The following is a 22276-nucleotide window of genomic DNA, read 5'->3' as shown; positions in this document are numbered from 1 at the left end:
CCCGCACCCTGCTTTACTCTGCATCTTGATCTGATGGTTGAAGAAAATTCCTAGAGCTAACACAAGGGTATCTCAAAGCGGTAGCTAGCTGGGTGAAAAGAAGCGGCCTAGTTACCAATTCAAATAAAACTGAACAGGTTTTATTTATCAGGGGGTACGGGTACAAAATTCCGGACTTACCCCTTCCGTCATTGCGGGGCTCTCGGCTTCACCTTGTCGAAAAGTAGAAGTATTTGGCCTCATCCTGTATAGAAAGCTATCATCGAAGCCCAATGTTGAGGTGAGGTTGGAGAAGGCATTGACTGCGTTATATTGCTCTGAAGGCTCCATTGAGAAGCAGTTTCTCACCAAGATTTGTGGCTTGGCCGTAGGTCAATCAATACTGCCCTATGGCATATTTTCCTGGTGGAAGGCGCTGAGTAAATATCCACGCATTTTCTTCTTCTACTGAAGCAGGGTAATATCTGCTGAATAAATTTGTGGCAGGTTCCAGGCGCTTCGTAGATATGTATATGATGTTCTTTTTGACTCATACCTAGGAGTTTCGCTTATCACAACAGACAAGCGTCCATAGCAGTCCAAGTGGGAATATTCGTGGTCTCACGAATTTCAGTCTATTTATTTACCTAACCTAACTTAAGTCCATTACTAGTATATTAAGGCAATTTCAATTTTCCTGAATATGTAAGTACTCGTACTTGTTGGGCTTAACATTTTGTTTTCGTGGAGCCAAGTTCAAGTGGTTTTTTGCAAAGCCGGGATCAAATGCCAATTCTACACTGTTGCATGCGCATGTGTGACATGAAAGTCAAATAAAACTTAGCCATGTGTGCAAAAAAAAAATCATTTTAAATGATATAAGAAAGGGGTATGAATATGGAGGGACCTGAGTCACCCAAAGAAAGTCAAATAAAAACAAATAATTTATTATTCAGTTGGTTGTCACATATTTAGCATAGACCAAACTTTTATTATTTGAGTAGCAGATTTTTCCCTGCTTTGTTTTTGTTATTATTGCTCAGCGAATGCATAATGAAACCGAGTAGAAGTTGCCACGGTGATCTAGAAAAAAGGCAAATAACATGAACTCATACATATGCAAATACAAGGCTTTTAGGGCTCGCACCTCTGCGCTGCTGATAAGCACACACATACACACACACACTCACACATATTTATGTATGTATTTAAGTACGCACGCAAGAATAATGAAAATATCTCAGTAATAACTTTCGCAGGTGTGCATGTTCATGCGTGTTAAGCATTTTACAACAAAAAACCAACACACACACACATGCTCAAACATGTCAGTGGAAGCTGTCAGCCGGGCGCGCACAAAAAGTTCATAAATCACCCAGAGGCCAGTGCAAAAAAATTAAGCGCCAGACACAAAAAATTCATACACGAGCATTTCACGACTTTTTTTTTACATTTGCCGAGCGAAATACTAAAGTACCGCGCTGCAAAAAGTGTGACAGCGCTGGGCGGGCAGCGCGAGTGCGACGATTTTATTCATTCATTATACATTATGCATCGAATTCTTGCACGTCTGCAACTGCCAACGAGCCCTTGTGTGCATGTGTGTGTGTGTGTGTTACGAACTTTACGTTTGACAATTTCATTGCAAATGCAAATTTAAGTCCTCACTAATTTAAATACATTCATATGACAGAAAAAATGCCTTTTTAATAACTCAATGTCAACGTGTTTCCATTTAAAAATTACGTTGGCGACACATTTGGTGGCACTGCACAGAGTGACCACTCATGGGTGAAATGGGAGTGAGGTTCCATTAAGGCGCAGAAAAAAGTGAGTCAATGTATTTAAAAAAAAAAAATATGAAAATGTATTTAAAGCACCAGGATATTCAGTAACATAAGCCAAAAGGGAATGCAGAACATCACAGGCTGAAAGTGATTCAAATAAATTCGTTATAGATGTCATTTATATCACAGAAGAAGTCATCATTTAATTTACCATATTCCAGAGTCATGCTTGCCTTTTACAATGCCTTGAAAAAAATATCAATTATATCTGAAGTTCGTATTAGACCACTTTATAGTATAAACTAGTCATCGAAAATATTTCTCTACCAGTTATCTCGAGACTCTTACATTTTGCTCTAAAAAATTTCCTACTGATTATCTTCTCAAATAGAAATAAATAGGTTTTTATCGGATTAAATTTTGCTAAACATGAGTTTGAAATCACCCATTTAAAGACAACGGTCGATCCACTAAAAATTTAGATAAGGAAAATGTTAATGTAATGTTGTCTTAGGAATACATTTTCAGTGTATAATGTTGCGAATCCATATTATATGAACTAGGTAGGAGTGCTGTTACCATGGGCTCAATTAGCGTAGGATCCGCCATTTTGAATCACAATCGTAGGACCTTATGATCTTGCTATACCATGGTTAGGGTCAAAACGTTTGGGTTCTCAATGAAACTACTTATTGCGTTATGCTTTTTTATGGACAATCATTGAAGGTTTGGTACCTGTTGGGTTCCAAGTATTTTGTGTCGAGTTTTAGATCGATCTGGGAATTTCCAAAGATAGTAGAAATACATTTCCCTAATATTTTTAAAAGGCAGGTCCACTTTAGGGAAATGCTCTACAAAAGGCCAGTGACTCATAGTAGCTGTAAGTCTGTATATACTTTTTCTGGTCCTAAATAGTAGGTCCTTGATTCTATTTCTGTGATTTTAGGTCATATTTATTTTGTTACCTGGCAGCTTTTTATTAATTTCCAACTACTCTGGGCTATTTGTTTGAAATGTATACAAAGCTGTCTTTTAATTGTTCCCTGTGAGCATGGTTTTGGGGTCTAAAGGTGCTCCTTACTTTGCCAATTCGCCTGCCTTTTCGTTGCCGAAAATGTCCCTGACACTGTGGAAGGTGGAGATTTCCTGCTAATGAGCTTAAAGCCTTTCTGTAGTTGTTGACTACGTTTGAATGAATCTGTGATGTCGACAAGGCAAGCAATGCTGCCTGGCTATTCATATACAAGTACTCTATATATCCTCTCATACATATTTTAGAACTTCAAAGCCTTCTCTATGTTTAGAAGTTGCACTTGGAAGATTCTGGCTAAGTTAAATAGGCGAATAGAAATAGAAATGTCAAGGTCATTGTAGTATATCACTGCACCTACTTCGTAGTCCATTTTGGACCCGTTGGTATAAAAGAGGTACCCATATCCTCACTAAACCTCTTCCCCATTCACGTCGACGTCATCCGAAAGTAACTATTGAAATCTAACCTTAGGAGAAATTAATCTGATTATGTTTACGATGGCGCAGTGTTCTTAATATTTTCGACTCCAACTTCCTAATTCCTTAATTCTGAAAGCTGAACTTATTCCTATCTTCTGACTATGCAGAACAGAAGATGCAGAACTGTAACTATATTAAGTGTATCAGTTGGAGATGAATTAATAACCCCCTTCACAGGCTGTTCTCTGTATTCCATTTATTTTCCCGATATTATATCGTTTCTTTAATGGTAGCCACCGAACCAGTGCTCCATAAGTTACGACGGTCTAATGACGATTGTGCTATATACGATCTAATGATGACCGTATAATTTAAAGTCCCAAATATGTGAAATTAGTTTATACCTTTCCTTATAACTGATGAAGTGAATGTTAGCTTTTGTTTTTGAGGTTGACAAATTAGTCACTTGGCATATCATGATCTCTAATGAAATTAAAAATATCACGTGATTCATGCCATATGTTAATACTTGTATGTTACCATAAATAAGCGGAATCTGTTCGTACCGTAAACCTCTGAAAGTATTTCCTATGTACCTATCGAATGTTTGAATGCACCCACACTCAGCCTTACCGCACTTGATTTAAATGTTTCCAAGCTCTTTTAACCAGCTCAGCCGAACTCACCGTAAAAGTGACAATACCCGGCACTAGCTTAAGCCAAACAAATTCTCGCCTCAGCACACCCGCACATACATAAGCACTTAAATCTACGCACTGCCGAACACAAAACAAACAAAAAATGTCGAAAGTGAACTTACCAATATATATCTCCACTTCAGCATCATCATCACGGCCAACACCATCCGCGGCGCCAACAGCAACGCCATCACCGTAATGAACGAGGCTGGTATCAGCAACGCGAACATCATTGAATTCATTAAGCGGACTATCGGCCAATGCCACATCGGTGCACGCCTCCAAATCGGGCTCAGCGTGCGCCTCATCCAGGCCATTCAGGTACGTTTCGAGTAGGTAATTTTTACCCAATTCACGCTCGCGGACGCGATGCTTCTCCTCCTCAATTTTCGAAATTTGTCGCTCCTTTTCTCTGTATGTGTGTGTGTGCGTAGGAGGTGTATTTTTTTTAGTGCACGCAAAATGAGCAGAAAGGTGTAAAAGGTGTAGGGATGAGAAAGAGTGAATGAGTAAACAAGGCATAAGTAAACAAAATATGCAACAGCATACAGAATTGTGTTTAATAGCAAATACATATAGAAAGTACCGTTACTTACAAGAGTGTGCAGGAAAAGAGTATTATTTATTTCACTAATATATTTATTAACTATTCCGGGGACATCGGATACTATTATGCCGTAGTGTCATGGTTTCTTTCAGATCTCTAATTTGAAACAAATAATGCAATTTTACATCATTATTATTAAGGGGGTATTCTGGTCTAGAAATTAAAAAAAAATCGAAATTTTTTTTTATATTTTCAAAGAATAACTATTCAAGAATCTGTGTACAAGAGGATTTTTCAAAATTCAAATTATTTTCGGAGATATAGGCATTTTTCTGACCCGGCATCCAAACTGGTTCGGCCGGAACTAATCGAACAAAAGACATTAGGGAAACTTTAAACGCGTTTTTCTCAAAACTGACTTTTTCGGAACGATACCCACGATTTCTCAGGTTCTACTGGACCGATTTACTTGAAATTTTTATAGAGTCTTCTTTATAGGCTTGTCTATGGTTGGAACTAGCCCCATCCCCAAATTTTTATTTTTATTATTTTTAAAAAATTCGAAATAGTCAGAAAAAGTGATCCAAAAAAACTTTTTTTTTCAGGCAGTCGCCATTTTGTGAACAAATTTTTTCCCCAGTTTTCCGTAGTTCCGGCCATTGCGACATTATTCTAGATTAATAATCTTTTTTTTTGGGTTTCAGATAACGAAGAGAATTGAAATCATAAGTATGGTCACGTGGAAATTTTTAGAGACCCACCACTTCGTCAGCTCATAATTTTTGAAATTTTTTACTTTTTTCAGTTTTTATTTTTTTTCTGTACTCTTCTAAAATTAATAAATAACTAATAAAAAATGGATAGTAAAAATATGAATTGCCTTTTTTTACGACACTTTAAAAATTACCTGAAATTCATGCTTCTAGACCAGAATAACCCCCCAGGGATTCTTAAGACTCTGCTCATAATCTCAAGAACTACCATTAAGAATGCCAACCTGACCTACCAGCGGGTTTTTCAAAAAGAGCGCTTCATCTATTTTTTAAATAAAAGAAAAACGGTTTGGGACCAATTAAATTCTTTATTCCTGTGTTTGTGAGTCACCATTGCATCCCGAAAAAATTACGGTTTGGTGCAGTTAATGGGCCGGCGACGTCATTGGGCCGTATTGCTTCTGTAAAGATCAAGATCGGCACGTTACTGTGAACGGGAATCGCTACCGCTCAATGATAACCGAATATTTTTGGCCCGAATTGGATGATGTGGACTTGGACAATATGTGGTTCCAACTGGACGGTTCCACAAGCCGCACAACGAATGCCACAATCGGTTTATTAAAAATCAAGTTTGGTGAACGTGTTATCTCTCGAAATGGCCCAATCAACTGGCCGCCTCGGTCATGCGATTTGACGCCGTGAGACTATTTCCTGTGGGGCTACGTCAAGTCTATGGTTTATGCAGCAATATTGGCTGATGTATGCTTGAAAATCGTGAAAAATTCAGTTGAGGGTCTGGATTTCTACAAGCGTGCCCGTAATGGCCATGCGAAAGAAATCGAGTTCTATCTATAATGACATCAAATGAACTATACTTTGACAAAACCAAAAAATTTCATCCCAAATCGTTTTTGTCTTATTTAATATAGTTAATTATTCTTGTAGCGTTCTTATTGAAAACCTGTTACATATCCCCAATGGATAACTACCCCAAAAAAAGAAGAGGCAAAATCTACCCCTTTCTTGATATTTATCCAAGATCGTTTTTGACCAGCGAGTACTAAATATTTTTCAATTATTTATAACATGCACACTTTCGTAAGTGACTGTACGAACCGGGTTACATAAGCTTACCTTAAAAGGGCCAACTGTCGATGAATGGTTTCGTCCTGCGCTAGAATAATTTTCAGTAGCCGCTCATTTGCACTTACGCCCCCATCACCACCATCGATGCCTACTTCTAAGCCATCCAGCGCATCCGCGGCCACATCATCCTCCTCGCCCATGCCACAGTCGATCACAGCGATGTGCTTACCACCGCCTTTAGTCGCCTGTGCGTTGGTCAACGCGTTGCCGAGTCCGCTGAAAGCGGCTACAGCTCGTTGTGAGACGCGCGGATGCAACGTATTCGCCTGTGCCAACCAACTGACCGTAGCGGCTGATTTGTACTTGCGGCGACGTAACCGTGCGCTGCGCGAACTCCCCACCGGACTGCCCATGCCGCTGTCCTTGTCCGTGGAGAGCAACGAGGAGACCTGTGTGTTCAGATTGAGCGACGGTGAGCTGGCGCGATGCAGCGCATTAGGTAATGCCGTGAAAGTGCCATTATTGCTGTTGCCATTGCAGTTGTTGTTGCCATGGCCGCTGCTGTTGGCGGCAGTGAGGCGACGCAAGAGCAATTCGCACTGGTGGATTAAATGGATGGTCGAAACAGGTCGTGTTCGTCATTGATGAGGTCGCAGTTAGAGTGTGGTCATGTGCGGTTGTTGCAGTTGGGCGGAGTATGCAACGGTGTTGGTTATGCGTGTTGGTGGATGTTGCCACAGTGCGTGCGTGCGTCCGTCCGTGCGTGCGCGCATACATGCAGTTCATTCGTTGTTGTTGTTGTGGTTGCGTTGCATTATCGTTGTATTGGTGTTGTTGTTTTTCGTTGGAATTTTTTTCGTTGTCATGCAAGAAATAAAGAAAGTGGAACGGAAATATTGGCTTTGAGAAATTGCATGGTTTCTTGCGAAAGTGAAAAGTAAAAATTTTGCGTGACTCAACACTTAACACTAAAACGGAATTGCATGTCTTACAAATCGCAAATTGCGCTCACCGACAACCGGCAGCAGCAACGGCAGCAAGAACAATAACAATAGCAATAACCATAAGTAGGTAGCAAACACATGGAAAGAATGAAGACGGGCGCTCGAGTTGTTGCTGCCGCAGGAAATTTTCAAAGAAACTTTCTGCACAAAAGTTGAACATTTCGCAAAATGCCAACGAGAAAAGTGTGAAATGAAATGTGAAATGTGAATAGTGAGTTGTGAGTTGTGAGTTGTGCGAACGATTTAAAAAATTTTCGACATCCTGTCGGCAACGAAAAGGCTGCTCGCAACAATCAAGGAAACGCTAACTACATACAAATATCCTTCGTCTTGCCTCCACCCTGCACGCCCTTGCCAAAACTACCGCGGGCAATTCAACATTTTTCTGCTTTCGCGAGTGGCAAGCAACCTCATCAGTTGTGGTACCTGCCGTAGGCCAATCGGTAGTTAGGCTATTAAGCTACCGTTGTTGTTGTTGTTTTTGTTATCGTAGGTCATTGAGTAGGCATTGCGTGACTTGTTTGCTCGCCCGACAGCTACAACGCATTGCCGTTTTCGCAAGCCATTGTGTGTAGCTGCCGCATCGGTTGCGAAAGCCTCTCGCTCCGCGCCAGCAACTGTCCTTGCAACAGTCGTTTCCTTTTGCGCGTAACTTATACCAACAGCGCGTTGGAGTTGGAGCTCAACATCGGCAACAATTTGCCAATTCACACCGATTTATTGGTGAGTGTATCACTGCAACACTTCATTGTTATCGAGTCAGCGTCGTTAGTGTAGCGAAGGAAACGTGGGTGAAGGGTGAATATGTGTGTATTTGAAGAGAAAATACAATTTGATGTTACAAAGGAAATGTGGACACATTTTTTGAAGGCACATATATCAAAGGCTTTGCAATTTGAAGTATTTTTAAAAGAATGGCTGATTTTTTATTGGAATCTCTATATACTTTAAAAAATAATTGAAATAAAAGAAAAAAAAAAATTGCATAACACAAACACAAAATTAATCCTTCGTGTTTCCAGTGGAAAGTCAGATTTAGATAGAAAATGTACGCATAAAGCATTTATTAACTATAAAAAGCAAATAAAAGAAACACTTTTCACCAGCACATTTTACGATGGCCTTCAGCTCCTTCTGCGAATTTTGTTTTATCTCTTCGATCGACCGAAACCGAGTTCCATTGCGATTATTGCTGATTTGTTTGCATGCCAAACACATACAGGGTTTGGCCGGAAAGTAATAAGACTGAGTTAAAATTCTTTAAAAACTTTCATAATAGGCTCCTACTTCGCCAATGCGGCGGTACCAACACGATTTCTAAGCATTGAGGCGTCACGAAAGGAATGCTCCGGAATAGCCTTGAGAACCGAGGTGTATGCTGCTTGGATCCCCTCTGTCGTCCGTGGAAACGTTTGCATGCGGGCCTTGGTTAGATAGCTGTTCACAAGAAGGGCGGTGTGAGCCGAGGTGTTGTCGTGGTGCAACTTCCAATCGGCTGCGATGTTTTGTCGGATCCGATTGACTCTTCGTTTGAGTTTCTTGAGGACTTCCATGTGAAACTTCTCGTTGACGGTTTGTCCAAATTCATGGTGGACGATGCCTTTGATGTCAAAAGAGACAATGAGCATCTTTTTCACTTAGGATTTGCTCATTCTTCCCCTTTCGCGTGAAAATGTTTGTTCTGTCTCTTCAGGTGCTCGAAAACAAATGTCCAGCTGCTTGTTCGTTAGCTAGGAACGCCCTCTACCGATCTCAGTCGGTGCGCGCACGCTCCGAAGTGCAGTAGAGGTGGAAGAAAATCAGTCCTATTACTTTCGGGATAAACCTTGCAAACCCATGTCTCATCGGCAGTTATGCGGGATTGGAATTCGCATGACCACGCATGTCCAAAAAGACATGTTTACGGTACTCTTTATGAAAAAAAACAGCTTTAAAGGGACGAGTCGAACAAGAAGGCGTCGCATACACAAAATATGCACCAAAATCATTCGTACATACTCACGAGAGATTTCGAGCTCTCTTGCCATGTATTTAACGCTTATTCGAGATTTTCAAGCACCATATCCTGTACTTTTTTTTAAATATTTTCATCAGTTTAAGAGGTCGAAAGTCGTCCAGAACGAGGCATGGCTTTGATGATCTCTCGACAGTCTTTGAAGGCTTTTTACCACACGTAGGCTTGTGGAATATCCAATGGGCGCCACGTAGCGAAAAGAAGAAACGACTGACGCGCTGTTGTTAACTCGGCTATAATCGTGTAAGCGGTGTCTACACCAATTAAGAAGAAGAAGAAGAAGGCTTGTGTTTTTGATAAAACTGAATCATCGTAGGCCTTTTCCAACATTCGCGACGTTTTCGCACACGGAATTTGGTGAGAAATGGGTGCTTTTTTCTCACAATGTATTCTTCGGATTAGAAGTTCCGTCTTAGTCGGAACATTTCGCAATTACACGAATAATGTTGGCGTAAAGGATTACAGATCCAAGAACCTTTAGCTTGTAGCAGTCATTACCTTCATTCCATCTTCAGTTTTAAGAATCTATGACATAAAAAGATGCAATGCATTCATTTTAATTCATAAGCCTCTTTAAGATTGGTGGCAGGCCTAGCTTGGCTTATTCTCAAACTCAAGTTTGAGAGCTGGTTTAACAGTTATCCCTCTAAAAACTGCTATGAAAACTGAAAATAAATATTTCTCATTAGAGCGGATCTAAATAACCAGAAGGCCGTAAATTTTTATAGGGCCAGGCCCAGGGTGTCGCTTCTACAACATTTTCTAAAAATTATAGAGTTTATTACAACAACAAGAAAGAAACCAAAAGATATTTTTAAAGGGCGGCAATCCTCAAACGTTATCCAAGCAAAGAGCGGCGCAGATCTTACAGATTTTTGAGGAATTGCCAACTATCAGCAATACATACCGTAGAAAGCATATAACTAGCGGCTTTCACACAGCTTTTTTAAAACATTCCAAACTCGCTGCCACGATTATCTAACAATGCAACACACATTTGCACGCAACATCTTACTACATGACAGCACTTACCTCCTTCCTTGAGGGGCCATCCTGCACTGGCATCACATCGAATACCTTCGCATTACCATCCAAGTACTCCTCACAATGGCGATGCTGCTTGACAATGACGTACTCAGTGGCGTTCGTTAGCCGGTTGCCACACAGAGGTGCGCCACCACTAGTCGCCGGCACAGTTAGCGCCATCGACACAGCAGCTGCCATGGGAAGGCAACCGCCAATAGTCAATTCACCGCTCGCTGCGAGCGATGGATCGCAATTTTCTTTGGTATGCGTTGATGTTTTTATTAACGTTGATTGATTGATGGCTGGATTTGCCGCGCTCTTGCTGTTGCTGTTGCTATTATTATTGCTCTTGCCGCTATTGACACTAAACATATGCTGTTGTGGCTGCTGTTGCTGCTGGTAGTGTTTTTCCTGCAATTGCTGTGCGTTTTGATAATTGAGCAACGCGCCAATCAAATCCGCACACGTCGTACTCGCATCCACACCCGCCACCCAATGCTTCTCGCCGTCCACCCATACAGCCACATTGTCCGACAACGTCTCCATCGAACCGAACGAGTCGCTCTCATCATCATCGTCAACATCAACGTCCACAGCGTCCAGCATAATGCCGCCCGTCGTCACACCTGTGCGCGTGTCAACGGGAAAATTAACATCGCCAACAGCGGCGGCAGCTGCAGCAGCCGTGGCGGCGACACTATCTCTGCGTGTATACGCATTGCCGTTGCTATCGACAATGGCCTCATCGTCATCGACACATGCGGCGACTCGGGTCGACGGGGGCACTTCATTACGTTGGTGCGCCCTTTCATGCATTATTCCACCATCGCCCGCATGCTGGGTCTCTGTGTGCGCGTGTGTGTAGCCAGCAAAACCAATATTTATCGCTCGGCCCATCGTTGTTTGCACTGCTGTTGTTGTTGCCGATATTGTATTCACCGGTGCTGATGGCTGCGGGTAAAATGGCTGCCGCCTTATTGGGTGGTGGCTGGTGGTGCTGGTACCGGTGATGTTGGCGTTGGTCCGCGTCAATTGATTTGTATCTTTGGCCGCCATGGTCGCTGTCATCGTTGCTGTCGCCACCGTCGCTCGGCGCTTGCTGCTCCTGCTGCTACACTAACTGTCTCAGTGCCTGTCGTCTGCCAATTTTTGCTGAAAATATAACAGAAGAGGTGAAGAATAGGCAATGAATTACAAAAGCGATACAACAATGAATATAAAGTCACATAAAATACAAATACAGGGTTATTCAAGCGGCACGCCGAGGGGAAAAATATTTTTTTTAATAAGAAATAATATATTTTAGAAAGAGTTAATAACAAAGATCGTTGACCAGGCTTGGGATGCCTATTGTTGAAATCAGAAGGACTTTTCCAGAAGATTGCAGTCTGTGCTAGAAAGCACTTACTTGTGTCTTAAAACAGACTCCGCGTGGTTCAACGCTCGTCAGCCTAATACTAATAAATGTAAAACATCAAAGGCTTTCGGATCTGTGGTCCCATCAGCAGAACTGCAGAAGGTCGGACATTCAAAAGCTACTCTTCTTCAACTTCAGACTTCTTATGTAAAAGCGAGTCTCGTGAGACTCAGGTAAGAGACGGTAGAAAATTGGGCCAAAAATGAGATGGTCCCGATTTTCATATTGTCGTGAATTGGCGGATGTTGAACGTGGACCAACTTTGGGTTCAATAAGACGACGCTTCATGCCGTACAGTCAACGAAACAATCAATTTGTTAGAGGACGCTTTTTGGTAAGCGTGTTATCTCGCGCCGTGAGCCTCCGGCGTGGTCTCCAGCATCGAGCCAATTAACATAGCTGGACTATTTTTTGTGGAGTTCTGTGAAGGCGCTTATCAACGTAGATAAGCCCGAGAGGATTAACGTCTTGGAAGAGAATATTCGTCGCGAGCCAGACGCGGCAAAAACCAAACCAAAGATTTTCTACATCAGCCATTCTTATAATATGTTGTTTTTGAAAGTCGACTAACCTATTAACCCTGTATATACTATCAAACACAACGAGGGCTTCATAAATCTTTCAGTGAATATACATAACAAAAGAGAAAAAAACTTAAAAAATCGCAGGCGTTCGCATGAATTGATTTATTTTGGCGTATTAACTAGAAATGTGAGCATGAACGGCCAAATGATGTGATGTCTGATTTGATTAGTGTATTGAAAGCTAGAATACCCGCTTACACACTGCATCCACACGGACACACGCACACTCCGATACAACCAATTACCGGCAGACTCGCGACGGAATTCACTAACCAAATAACCAACCATAGAGAAAATCCGATTAATGGCTGCTGCAACTGGCGTTGTTGTTGTAATCGCCGCTTGTTACAGGAAAACACCAACACATGCACACATACATACATAGATGCAAATGTATTAAATTATATCGCCTACAAATAGATTGCATACAAATCTTTATTGTCACATTGTGTGCGGGTATGTTGTTGCTGTTGGTGGAGGTGTAAAATTGATTGGCGTTGTCGTTAGTAGTATCATTCTTGGTAAAATTCAAATTGACTAGTGATTTCTTGTGTTGATGATGTGCTGAAATATCAGAGCTTAATAAAGCTGGACCTGTTCATTTCCACTGAGCGTGTCGTAAAGGCTGAGAGGGTGAGGAGAGTTATAACAGTTAAATGCGTTATATGGAGACAGTTTCGGGGAAAGAGTGATACTTTCGCCTTTTGTTAATAATAAAATTCACTCGAATTGATTGATATGCATACTGAAACGCACTTTCGGCAGAAACTGATTTTTTTCTGTGAAAAGTCCCACGAATGCGATTGCTAGCATTTTTTTAGCTTGCAGCTCTATCATTTGAATCATTATTGAGATGTTACAAAAATGAAGAAAAAATGAATATCCGTATTATTACATACAAGAACAAATAAACAATTTAAAAGTAAGAAATGAGCCAATTTCATCTTCAAAAAGTTTTCTTTAAGATTTCTTAAAATTTATTAGCACAAAGACCCGCTTTGGACTTCTTCGATCTACGCCCTCACCGAAAATCCATCTGAAACTATCTTTCGCCGTTTTCTTGATCTTTGTGGAATTATAGTGAATTCAAAATAATTGGAATGTTGCCATTTGCTGCAAATATTTGCTCCAACCAAAACAGGAATTCAAAATTTTTGCTCAAAAGTTCGAAGCCATAGCCATGTCTCATATGTTTTTTGGCTGCTCATGCCTCCTTAACCTTAGTCAATAAATCACAGCTGAATAATTTTTATTTACTCTTATTTGATCTGGCATACTATTGAAGCTCAGGATCAGAATATACCGCTATACAAGATAATAGTATTCAATAGATGATAGTATCACAGACGTTTTGTTTTAGCTTTAACTTGAAGAACCTCAAAATCCATGTTATTCGACATACATAGTACATATTTGTGTTTGTATAACTCTAGGTACCATAAAACTTTTCTACATAAATTTCATTAAGACGGATTGAGCACTAAGAGCTAGAAAATTATTCCGTAAATAGTTTTGAGGAATTCTGCCGAGTTGACAGACTTTGGCACAATAAAATATTGAGTCCGTTCCAAAGATACTATGGGGCTTCGAAATACCGAAAGTAAATTTCGACATTAGCCGATAGTTTTGCTAGATTAACTAATTTGATATTAAAATATCTCATGATCTGTTGCTTCACAATTTCAACTTTCTAATACTATTAATATGTGGGTTATCCCAATGAAAAGAAGAGAGCATGTTTTACTCAAAACAGTGTTTCCTTGTGCCTAACTGTGAACGAAAACTTGGCCTAGCCCCTCATAACTAATATCAGGATTTTCGAACATCCAGCTGACTTTACTCTGTATGATTGGTTTTAAACCTTAAAGTATTTTCCTGGCTCTAATTCTTAGCCCTTCCTTACTTGTTTTCCTACATTAAAGGCATTTTTCAGAAAACAACAGTTTACACTTTAAATGGCCGCCAAGAATATTTTATGAAAAAAAAAAATTCAGAGATTTGATTATAATTTGACTAATTTTTCTTAGATATTTATTTTCAAATAATTTCTAGCCGAGTTATTGTTTTTTTTTCTCGAGACGTTTGGGGGTAAGCTCTGTTACTGGCTTATCCTTCAATATTTCTTAATGAGAAAATTGCCGTATATTGTCAAAAGTGTGTTCAATAATGTACAAAAGATCCGAATCCGAAATTACTCAATCAATATTTAAGAAATAAATTCGCAAAAAAATCTTTTTTTTTTTAACTTGAAACCCCAACGCTCCCTTAAATATTTTACTCAAACCCAAAGGGATCAGTTCACTGAATTTTTACTTCTCTTGGTGGTGATTTCGACGAATTTTAGTAAGTGAAAATGTGCAGGCTACTCGTATATATCAAAGCTTATTTTCTTGAAACTATGTATTTTTTAGGTTTTTTTTAAGAATACCCTCCATCGACTCAAGCAAAGTTCTAGGAAGCTCTTCGCAGGATTTGGTGATATACACATAAACAACGGCATACATACACATATACATAAATACTTCCAAATAGTTATATCCGCATATACTTTTAAATAATTGCCCAACAAAATTTATCGCCTCCTATTAATTAGTCAAATTAGCTTAATTTGAGGCGGCGTTTTTTTGAAGATTCAAATTCGTCAATAATTTGTACATACAAACTCCTTAGCAATTAACTCTACTTTTGCTTTGAGCATTAACTAATGGGTTGTAATTCGAAGGAATATGAGTTATATATATATGTTAGGGTGGGGACAAATCGATATTTTTTTGCTTGGTACTCTGAAAATTATGTTGTTAGACACATTTACGAAAGTTTCTCCAATAATGAGGTCCTCTGCCTTAGATTTTTCCATTTTTTTCTGATTATCAAATAGGAAACTACAAATCTCTTTTCAACTAATAGAAAAAATATCCCGTTTATTAGGTTTTGTAGTAAATTGAATGCTCTACAAAAAAGTCTTTTCCAATTTTTTCAAGAATCTAGCCGTTTAAAGGATATTAACTGATAAAAGTTTGACTATTTTAAGGCAAATTTTTTTCTTTTGAGTTTTATAACTCAATAAAAAATCATTACGAAGCGGAAAACTCTTAGTTTTGTAAGATACTCGTATTTACTGCTCTTCGAAAGATTTTTTCAAATAGTTGGAAGAGAGATTTGAATTTTTTACTTTATTACCAAGCCAAAAGATTGCAAAAAAAAGTTTCCATTTCTTCACCCACCCTAATATTTATATACAATATATATTTATATTTGCTTCAACAGAATACATATGCTTTATATATATATATATATATTTTATACGAGTATATATATATAAAGAAAAGTGAGCAGAAGTTGAAAAACTTCATTAAAATCTGATATATCGCGTTATAATTGAACAATTACTTATGAACATTAATCACCGTTAATTACAGTTAAATATGACTTTCCTGCGCGTTTGCCATTGTAATTGTATTTAATTCAATTAAATGCGCAAATCCAGAAGAAATGTCAAAAAAGCGACCACTTTGCGTGTCTCGCTGGCATTTATGCAGCTTAAGAGCTTATTTCGAGAAATTCATCAAATGAAGCTAAATTTCATGAACTAAACAAAGTGGTTTGCGTGTGATATGCTTGGAATGTGCGCGCACCAACACATGCACATAGCGAGCGCATAACTTCTTACACCACAGGACATTCAATCATGTCCTCGCTCCATTGTAATGTGCGCGCTTTACATACACGCATGCAATTGTGTGTGTGTGTCGTAAGCTCATATATGTGTATGTGTGTGTGTGTGTGCGCACTGACTGACAGCCTTATTATTATGAGGGAATAAGCGCTGTTAATAAATTTCAAAATTCCCCTCAAAAGGCACTCAGCAGTCAACGAGCTATTCACTTGCCCACACACACACACGTACATGCATGTAGACATACATATATACATATATGCATGCGTGTATGCACCAACGCAACCGCTGAAGTTTAATTTAGGGTTGGCCGTAGCTCATTTCCCTCATGTTCGCATTTTTGAGTGCGTATGATGTATTTGCACCTTAAACTTATCAATTGAACGACTCTTTATTGCCACAAGTACTGTTCAAATTAATTTTTCCAATAAATTGTGGGCACTTGTGATAATTACATAATCCGTGCATTCCATAAATGATGGAAGAGCAAATTGAATTAGTCATTAACTTTTATATTTAAAAGTTTTCATTATTAATAACTAAAGGAAATGAGTTCAAGGTCATTGGTTGAAGTGGAATTGGGATTTCTGAGACTAGGGTTTTTACGACTAGCTTTGAATCACTTTTTCGTCAAATATAATAAAAGTTAGGTTAGATTGTATTTGATAGATTTAAGGGGCCATATTCACTTGCAAGTCAGACAATATGCGATCTTAGGAATGCTTTTTGAGAGGCATTTGATTTAATAAATAAATAAAAAATAATGTATATTTACAAAATTTAATGCTTTAATTAATTTGGAAAGATGTTTCAACCCCTTGATCCAGGTCTCGCGACGACGAAAATTTTTCTACTAAAAATTAGTTAAAATCAAAAAATTTTATGTTACTATGTATATATATTGGGTAGTCGAAAAAGTCTTTTCGTATTTGTAATCAAACTTAAACTTATTTTTTTTATTTTTAAAGAACCTTAATGAACCAAATAGGTACCATTTTGGTCGACTACTTTTTGCCATATTTCCGCTAGAGACATTATTCCATCAGTGTAAAACTATTCTGGTTTTTACAGGCCAACTTTACTCCATAAAGGGAGTTCTGCATTGACCGATACAAATGGTAGTCCGATAGTGCAAGGTCAGGGCTATATGGTGGATGCATCAAAACTTCTCAGTCAAGATGAATGTTAAGTTCCTTAGCGATGCCATGGCTGCTTATGTGACGGTGGTCTTTGTCGATCTTTTCCATAATTTCATCAAATTTTTCAACGATAGGTCGACCAGAGTGAGCTGCATCTTTCACATGGAAATTTTCAGAACGGAAGCGAACGAACCATAGTTGTGCTGCATGAACTAATACATTTATTGATAAAATAAGAAACGACTTTTTCGACTACCCAATATCAGACTTCAAATAATGATCGAAGGACATTTCACACTGATTTTGGCTTAAATAGATCTCTGGAAATTAGTTTCTACACCTCTTAAAATTTATGTGCAATACCTTAAGTTTGCTCTTCCCCTCTTTCTGCTAGATGTCAGCTAGATGATGGAAATAATAAGATCAGAAACCTAAAATTATTTTCTGAAATAATCTTCACAAATTTGTAAAAATATCATTTTATAGTAATTATGTAGGAGGTATTGAATTGGTCTCAGTACAACTTTAAAATTCTACAACCACCACTTCCTTCAATACTTTATGTGAGTCTTTGTTACGTTAGAGAGACAATGCACGATTATATAGCCAACTACAGAGCGCCTAGTTTTCATAATTTAATTACTAAAGCACCACAGCTACAAGGTTGGATTTCGAGCATTGATCCACCATGTCATAGTCACGTCCCTCGCTCATTGACAAACATTTACAGATCAGGAAGGATATGAAAGTGAATGTTTTAACATCGGAAAATTGATGTTAACCATTGTATGTACTACATGTATAGATACACGATGAAAATATGGGTATTTTATGTATTTAATTATTATATGTATTTGTGTATATACGTAGGTTGCCCTTTATACTTGGGAATTTGGCAATCTTATCTTTGTAATTTGTCATCTTATAACTTCGTCGTAAAGTTTGACAAAAGTGATGTTATACTTACTCAAACCGTTTCGGTATATGAGCGTTAGTTCTGTTATTTACAGTAACTTTAAATATTCATCTCACTCAAAAAATTGAAGTAAATCGCTTACATTTTCGAGCGATTTTGAAAAAACAGTCGCCGTGAGTTACCTCAGCAACAGTGCTGAGCTGAACTTATCCAATTTTCGGCGATGAAGGTCCATCAAGGACCAGTGTTTATCGAATTCAATCGAGATTGTAGATCACAACAAGACGAAGTTTCGTGAAAGTTGTGCAAAATCAATTCCGAAAACTGTTGCAGCAAACTGATAATGCCAGATATTCATGTGGCTTATCAAGAGATTGAGACAACTATAGGCATTAGTGGGACTAGGATAGATACAATTTTGTTCATTACATTGTTAAAAAATTTGTTCATGTTGACTCCCAAACAATTTGTCAATCGCCCAAAAAAAGTTTGCCAATTGGTCGGGAAAAATATTAAAAAAAATTGCTTAGTGGTACTTCGAAATACGTCTATGAAATTGTGATAGGTGATAAATCTGGATTTACGCGTATGAGCCCGAAAGTAAATAGCGATGTTTCATGATGAGATGAATCCAAAAAAATGTATTCGTGCTTGAAGAACTTCTAAGCAAATGGTTGACTGGTTTTTGGAAAAACTGGACATATCGCGACCATAACACTGAAGCAATGCAGAGCAGTTCATCCGAAGTGGTTCACAACTATTGGATTGCCAGTTGTCTTTCAAAAAATCCGGAGCGGTTTAATGAGTCATCCACCGTAATGGGGAACTTGGAACCGAAAAAATTCCTTTTAATCCCGTACGTAGAAATTAAACTAAGAGGTTAACATTTTTCACCAATCGGAGTGGTTTAATGGTTAATACTTTAAAGAACAATAAATTAATAATACATTGAAGAAAAATCAGTTTCGAATATTAATATTTATATTTCTTCTCTAATCCCAAAATGTAAAAGGCAACCCTCGTATATATACTTCTGCACATAAATACATTTGATTTGACCTTTTCAGTATATTTACATTCGCTTGCCTTTTCGCTGTAAGGTTTTTAATCAACGCTTCAACAGAAATTGTAATTACAGTTTCCCACACACATTTGTGCATAACAACAACAAAAACAACAACAAAGAGCAACTCTATAACATAATAACGCCGAAACCTTACGTTTGCGTAATGTGGCCACTTAAATATGCAGCAACGTATAACATTCATAAGGATATGCAATTTATGCAGTCGCATATGTATGCATCTGTGTATGTGTGTATGTGTATTTAATACACTGGCAAATGCACCCTGTATTCAACTATATAATATTGTATTTAAATTAAATTTCTTGCTCACAATCATTACGATCGACAGCTGCTAAAGTGTCCAGCGCAGCAACGCAGCTTAACAAGAACAAAACCAACAACAAACCGCTGTCAGCATTTAAGCACTGAAAATATTCCCCTTTTGCCAAACAGTTAAAACTCCATTAAATTTGAAAACGAATGCAATTTAAGCGAACTCAATTTTTATCTCCGCACCGTTTCCTCCCGTTCGGCTGTGTGCGCGTGTGTGTTGCTCGGTATTTTTGTTCGCTTTCAGTGTGCATTTTCGTATTTTTACAGCTTTTGCTACAATTTTACTGCCATCGCAGCTCTATCGGAGACGATAAGCGAACACAGCGATCACTGATACGGAAAGAGGGGGGCAAACAAAATTGTTCGAACAATAAATAACCCTTCGTAACCATCAGTCAGAAGGGTCAGTCAGCCAGTTGGTCGATCTCACAACTAGTCCGTCAAGTCGGTCTGTCATTTACCTAGTTAGTCAATTGGAACATACCACAAGTCAACTTGTACGAAGTGCATGAGAATACACACATATGATGTCACATACTCATACAGTCATACACACACATGACAGTACGTATATACCTTTTCATCCCACCCTACCATACCCGGAGATTGAAATGGTAAGCCTTTAAACTTCAGCCATTTGAGATTTCTCCCGCCAGTTAAGGGTTCCGTCGCAAACGGCAAACGGGAAATGGCGTTGGAAGTGGTTAATGGTCTTTGGTCGGTCGGTCATGAAGAATCGAAATCATTAAATTGTCGATGATGAATTTCCTTTTAATTTTGTGGGACTCTGATAAGGAAGGTGATGTTGCTCTTGCATTAACGTTGACACCTCGTGGGAGGTGAGAACGGATGATCGATTTGTTAAATATTAAGTTATTTGTGCCGTATGATATGAGCATAGAGTGGAGGATGGAGTCATGTGTAGAAGTTCACGCAAGTGAGGAAAGTTCTCTGATCGCCATTCACTTGGGAGTGGCCAGAAACGATTCTTTTACATATGGCTCTAGCAGGTCACGACTTCCCGTTTTTGACCAAGTATTCTCTGGGTAGCCTAAGAACATCCGTTGCAAGACGAGCTAAGTAAGGAAGCGAAATATCCCCTGCATTGGTTTGTGAGCTGGGTTTGGGACCCGCCACGTAAAAAAACACCCCCAATGAAAAAGCAAACGCAGCCTCGGATGAGAGACCCCCCTTTAAAACATATTCGTCGATTTCAAAGCTGCTTTCGATAGCACGAAAAGGAGCTGCCTTTATGCCGCAATGTCTGAATTTGGTATCCCCGCAAAACTAATACGGCTGTGTAAACTGACGTTGAGCGGGACCAAAAGCTCCGTCAGGATCGGGAAGGACCTCTCCGAGCCGTTCGATACCAAACGAGGTTTCAGACAAGGCGACTCCCTATCGTGCGACTTTTTCAATCTGCTGCTGGAGAAAATTATTAGAGCTGCAGAACTGAACCGAGCAGGTACAATCTTTTATAAGAGTGTACAGCTGCTGGCGTATGCCGATGATATTGATATCATCGGTCTCAACACCCGCGCCGTTAGTTCTGCTTTCTCCAGACTGAACAAGGAAGCAACGCAAATGGGTCTGGCAGTGAACGAGGGCAAGACGAAATATCTCCTGTCATCAAACAAACAGTCGTCGCACTCGCGACTTGGCACTCACGTCACTGTTGACAGTCATAACTTTGAAGTTGTAGATAATTTCGTCTATTTAGGAACCAGCATTAACACCACCAACAATGTCAGCCTAGAAATCCAACGCAGGATTACTCTTGCCAACAGGTGCTACTTCGGACTGAGTAGGCAATTGAAAAGTAAAGTCCTCTCTCGACGAACAAAAACCAAACTCTATAAGTCGCTCATAATTCCCGTCCTGCTATATGGTGCAGAGGCTTGGACGATGACAACAACCGATGAGTCGACGTTGCGAGTTTTCGAGAGAAAAGTTCTGCGGAAGATTTATGGTCCTTTGCGCGTTGGCCACGGCGAATACCGCATCCGATGGAACGATGAGCTGTACGAGATATACGACGACATCGACATAGTTCAGCGAATTAAAAGACAGCGGCTACGCTGGCTAGGTCATGTTGTCCGGATGGATGAAAACACTCCAGCTCTGAAAGTATTCGACGCAGTACCCGCCGCGGGAAGCAGAGGAAGAGGAAGACCTCCACTCCGGTGGAAGGACCAAGTGGAGAAGGACCTGGCCTCGCTTGGAATATCCAATTGGCGCCACGTAGCGAAGATAAGAAACGATTGGCGCGCTGTTGTTGACTCGGCTATAATCGCGTAAGCGGTGTCTACGCCAGTAAAGAAGAAGAAGAAGATATGAGCATTCTTCTAAGTTTTGATATTTTAGATTACAACAAAACTTATTGCAATGACGAAACTTTAAACGATTAAATGCTGCTTTGTTTTTTGTTTTGCCTTGGTCTCATAGACGTCTTACCATGAATAATGTCTTCGAAAGAACGTCATAATCTTCAGCGAAACTGTAGTATTAATAAAGCAGCATAAGCTTTTGAAAATATTGAGCCAGTGAGATGGTTCATTTCTTTTCCTTACTTTAGATATTGTTCAATTAATCCAACATTGCACTGGTAACTAGATGAAGATTACAATGTTTACTCACTTAAAGCCTTAATTACCTTTCAACTGTAAGACCGATTTTCTAGTATTGTAATAAATCTAAATACTAACTGATCTGAAAGGTCGAATCCCGTTAAAAGGAGGAAAACTTACAATTTGACCTCCAGCGACCCTGGAAGGGAATTAGAGAATATTCACTTCATATTCTGTCTGTTAAACACTATTGGCAATGAAGGATGTAG

General features: G+C 39.3%; 1 protein-coding gene across 2 annotated transcripts in view; it reads right to left on the bottom strand.

The window, feature by feature from the left end:
- The window catches only part of LOC105226479 (uncharacterized), a 72577-nt gene that overhangs the window by 8109 nt on the left and 42192 nt on the right, over positions 1-22276 (bottom strand). For both annotated transcript variants that reach the window (XM_011205361.4, XM_049457678.1), the window contains exons 3-5: positions 10316-11461; positions 6314-6864; positions 4039-4328 (exon numbers count right to left, since the gene is read on the bottom strand). In XM_011205361.4, the coding sequence (XP_011203663.2) occupies positions 4039-4328; positions 6314-6864; positions 10316-11377 (1903 nt within the window). In that variant the 5' untranslated portion in view covers positions 11378-11461. The remainder of the gene's footprint in view (positions 1-4038; positions 4329-6313; positions 6865-10315; positions 11462-22276) is intronic.

This window comes from Bactrocera dorsalis, chromosome 5 (genome assembly GCF_023373825.1).
Source record: "Bactrocera dorsalis isolate Fly_Bdor chromosome 5, ASM2337382v1, whole genome shotgun sequence".
Taxonomy (NCBI): Eukaryota; Metazoa; Arthropoda; class Insecta; order Diptera; family Tephritidae; genus Bactrocera; species Bactrocera dorsalis.
This window is presented reverse-complemented; position numbering and strand designations above follow the sequence as displayed.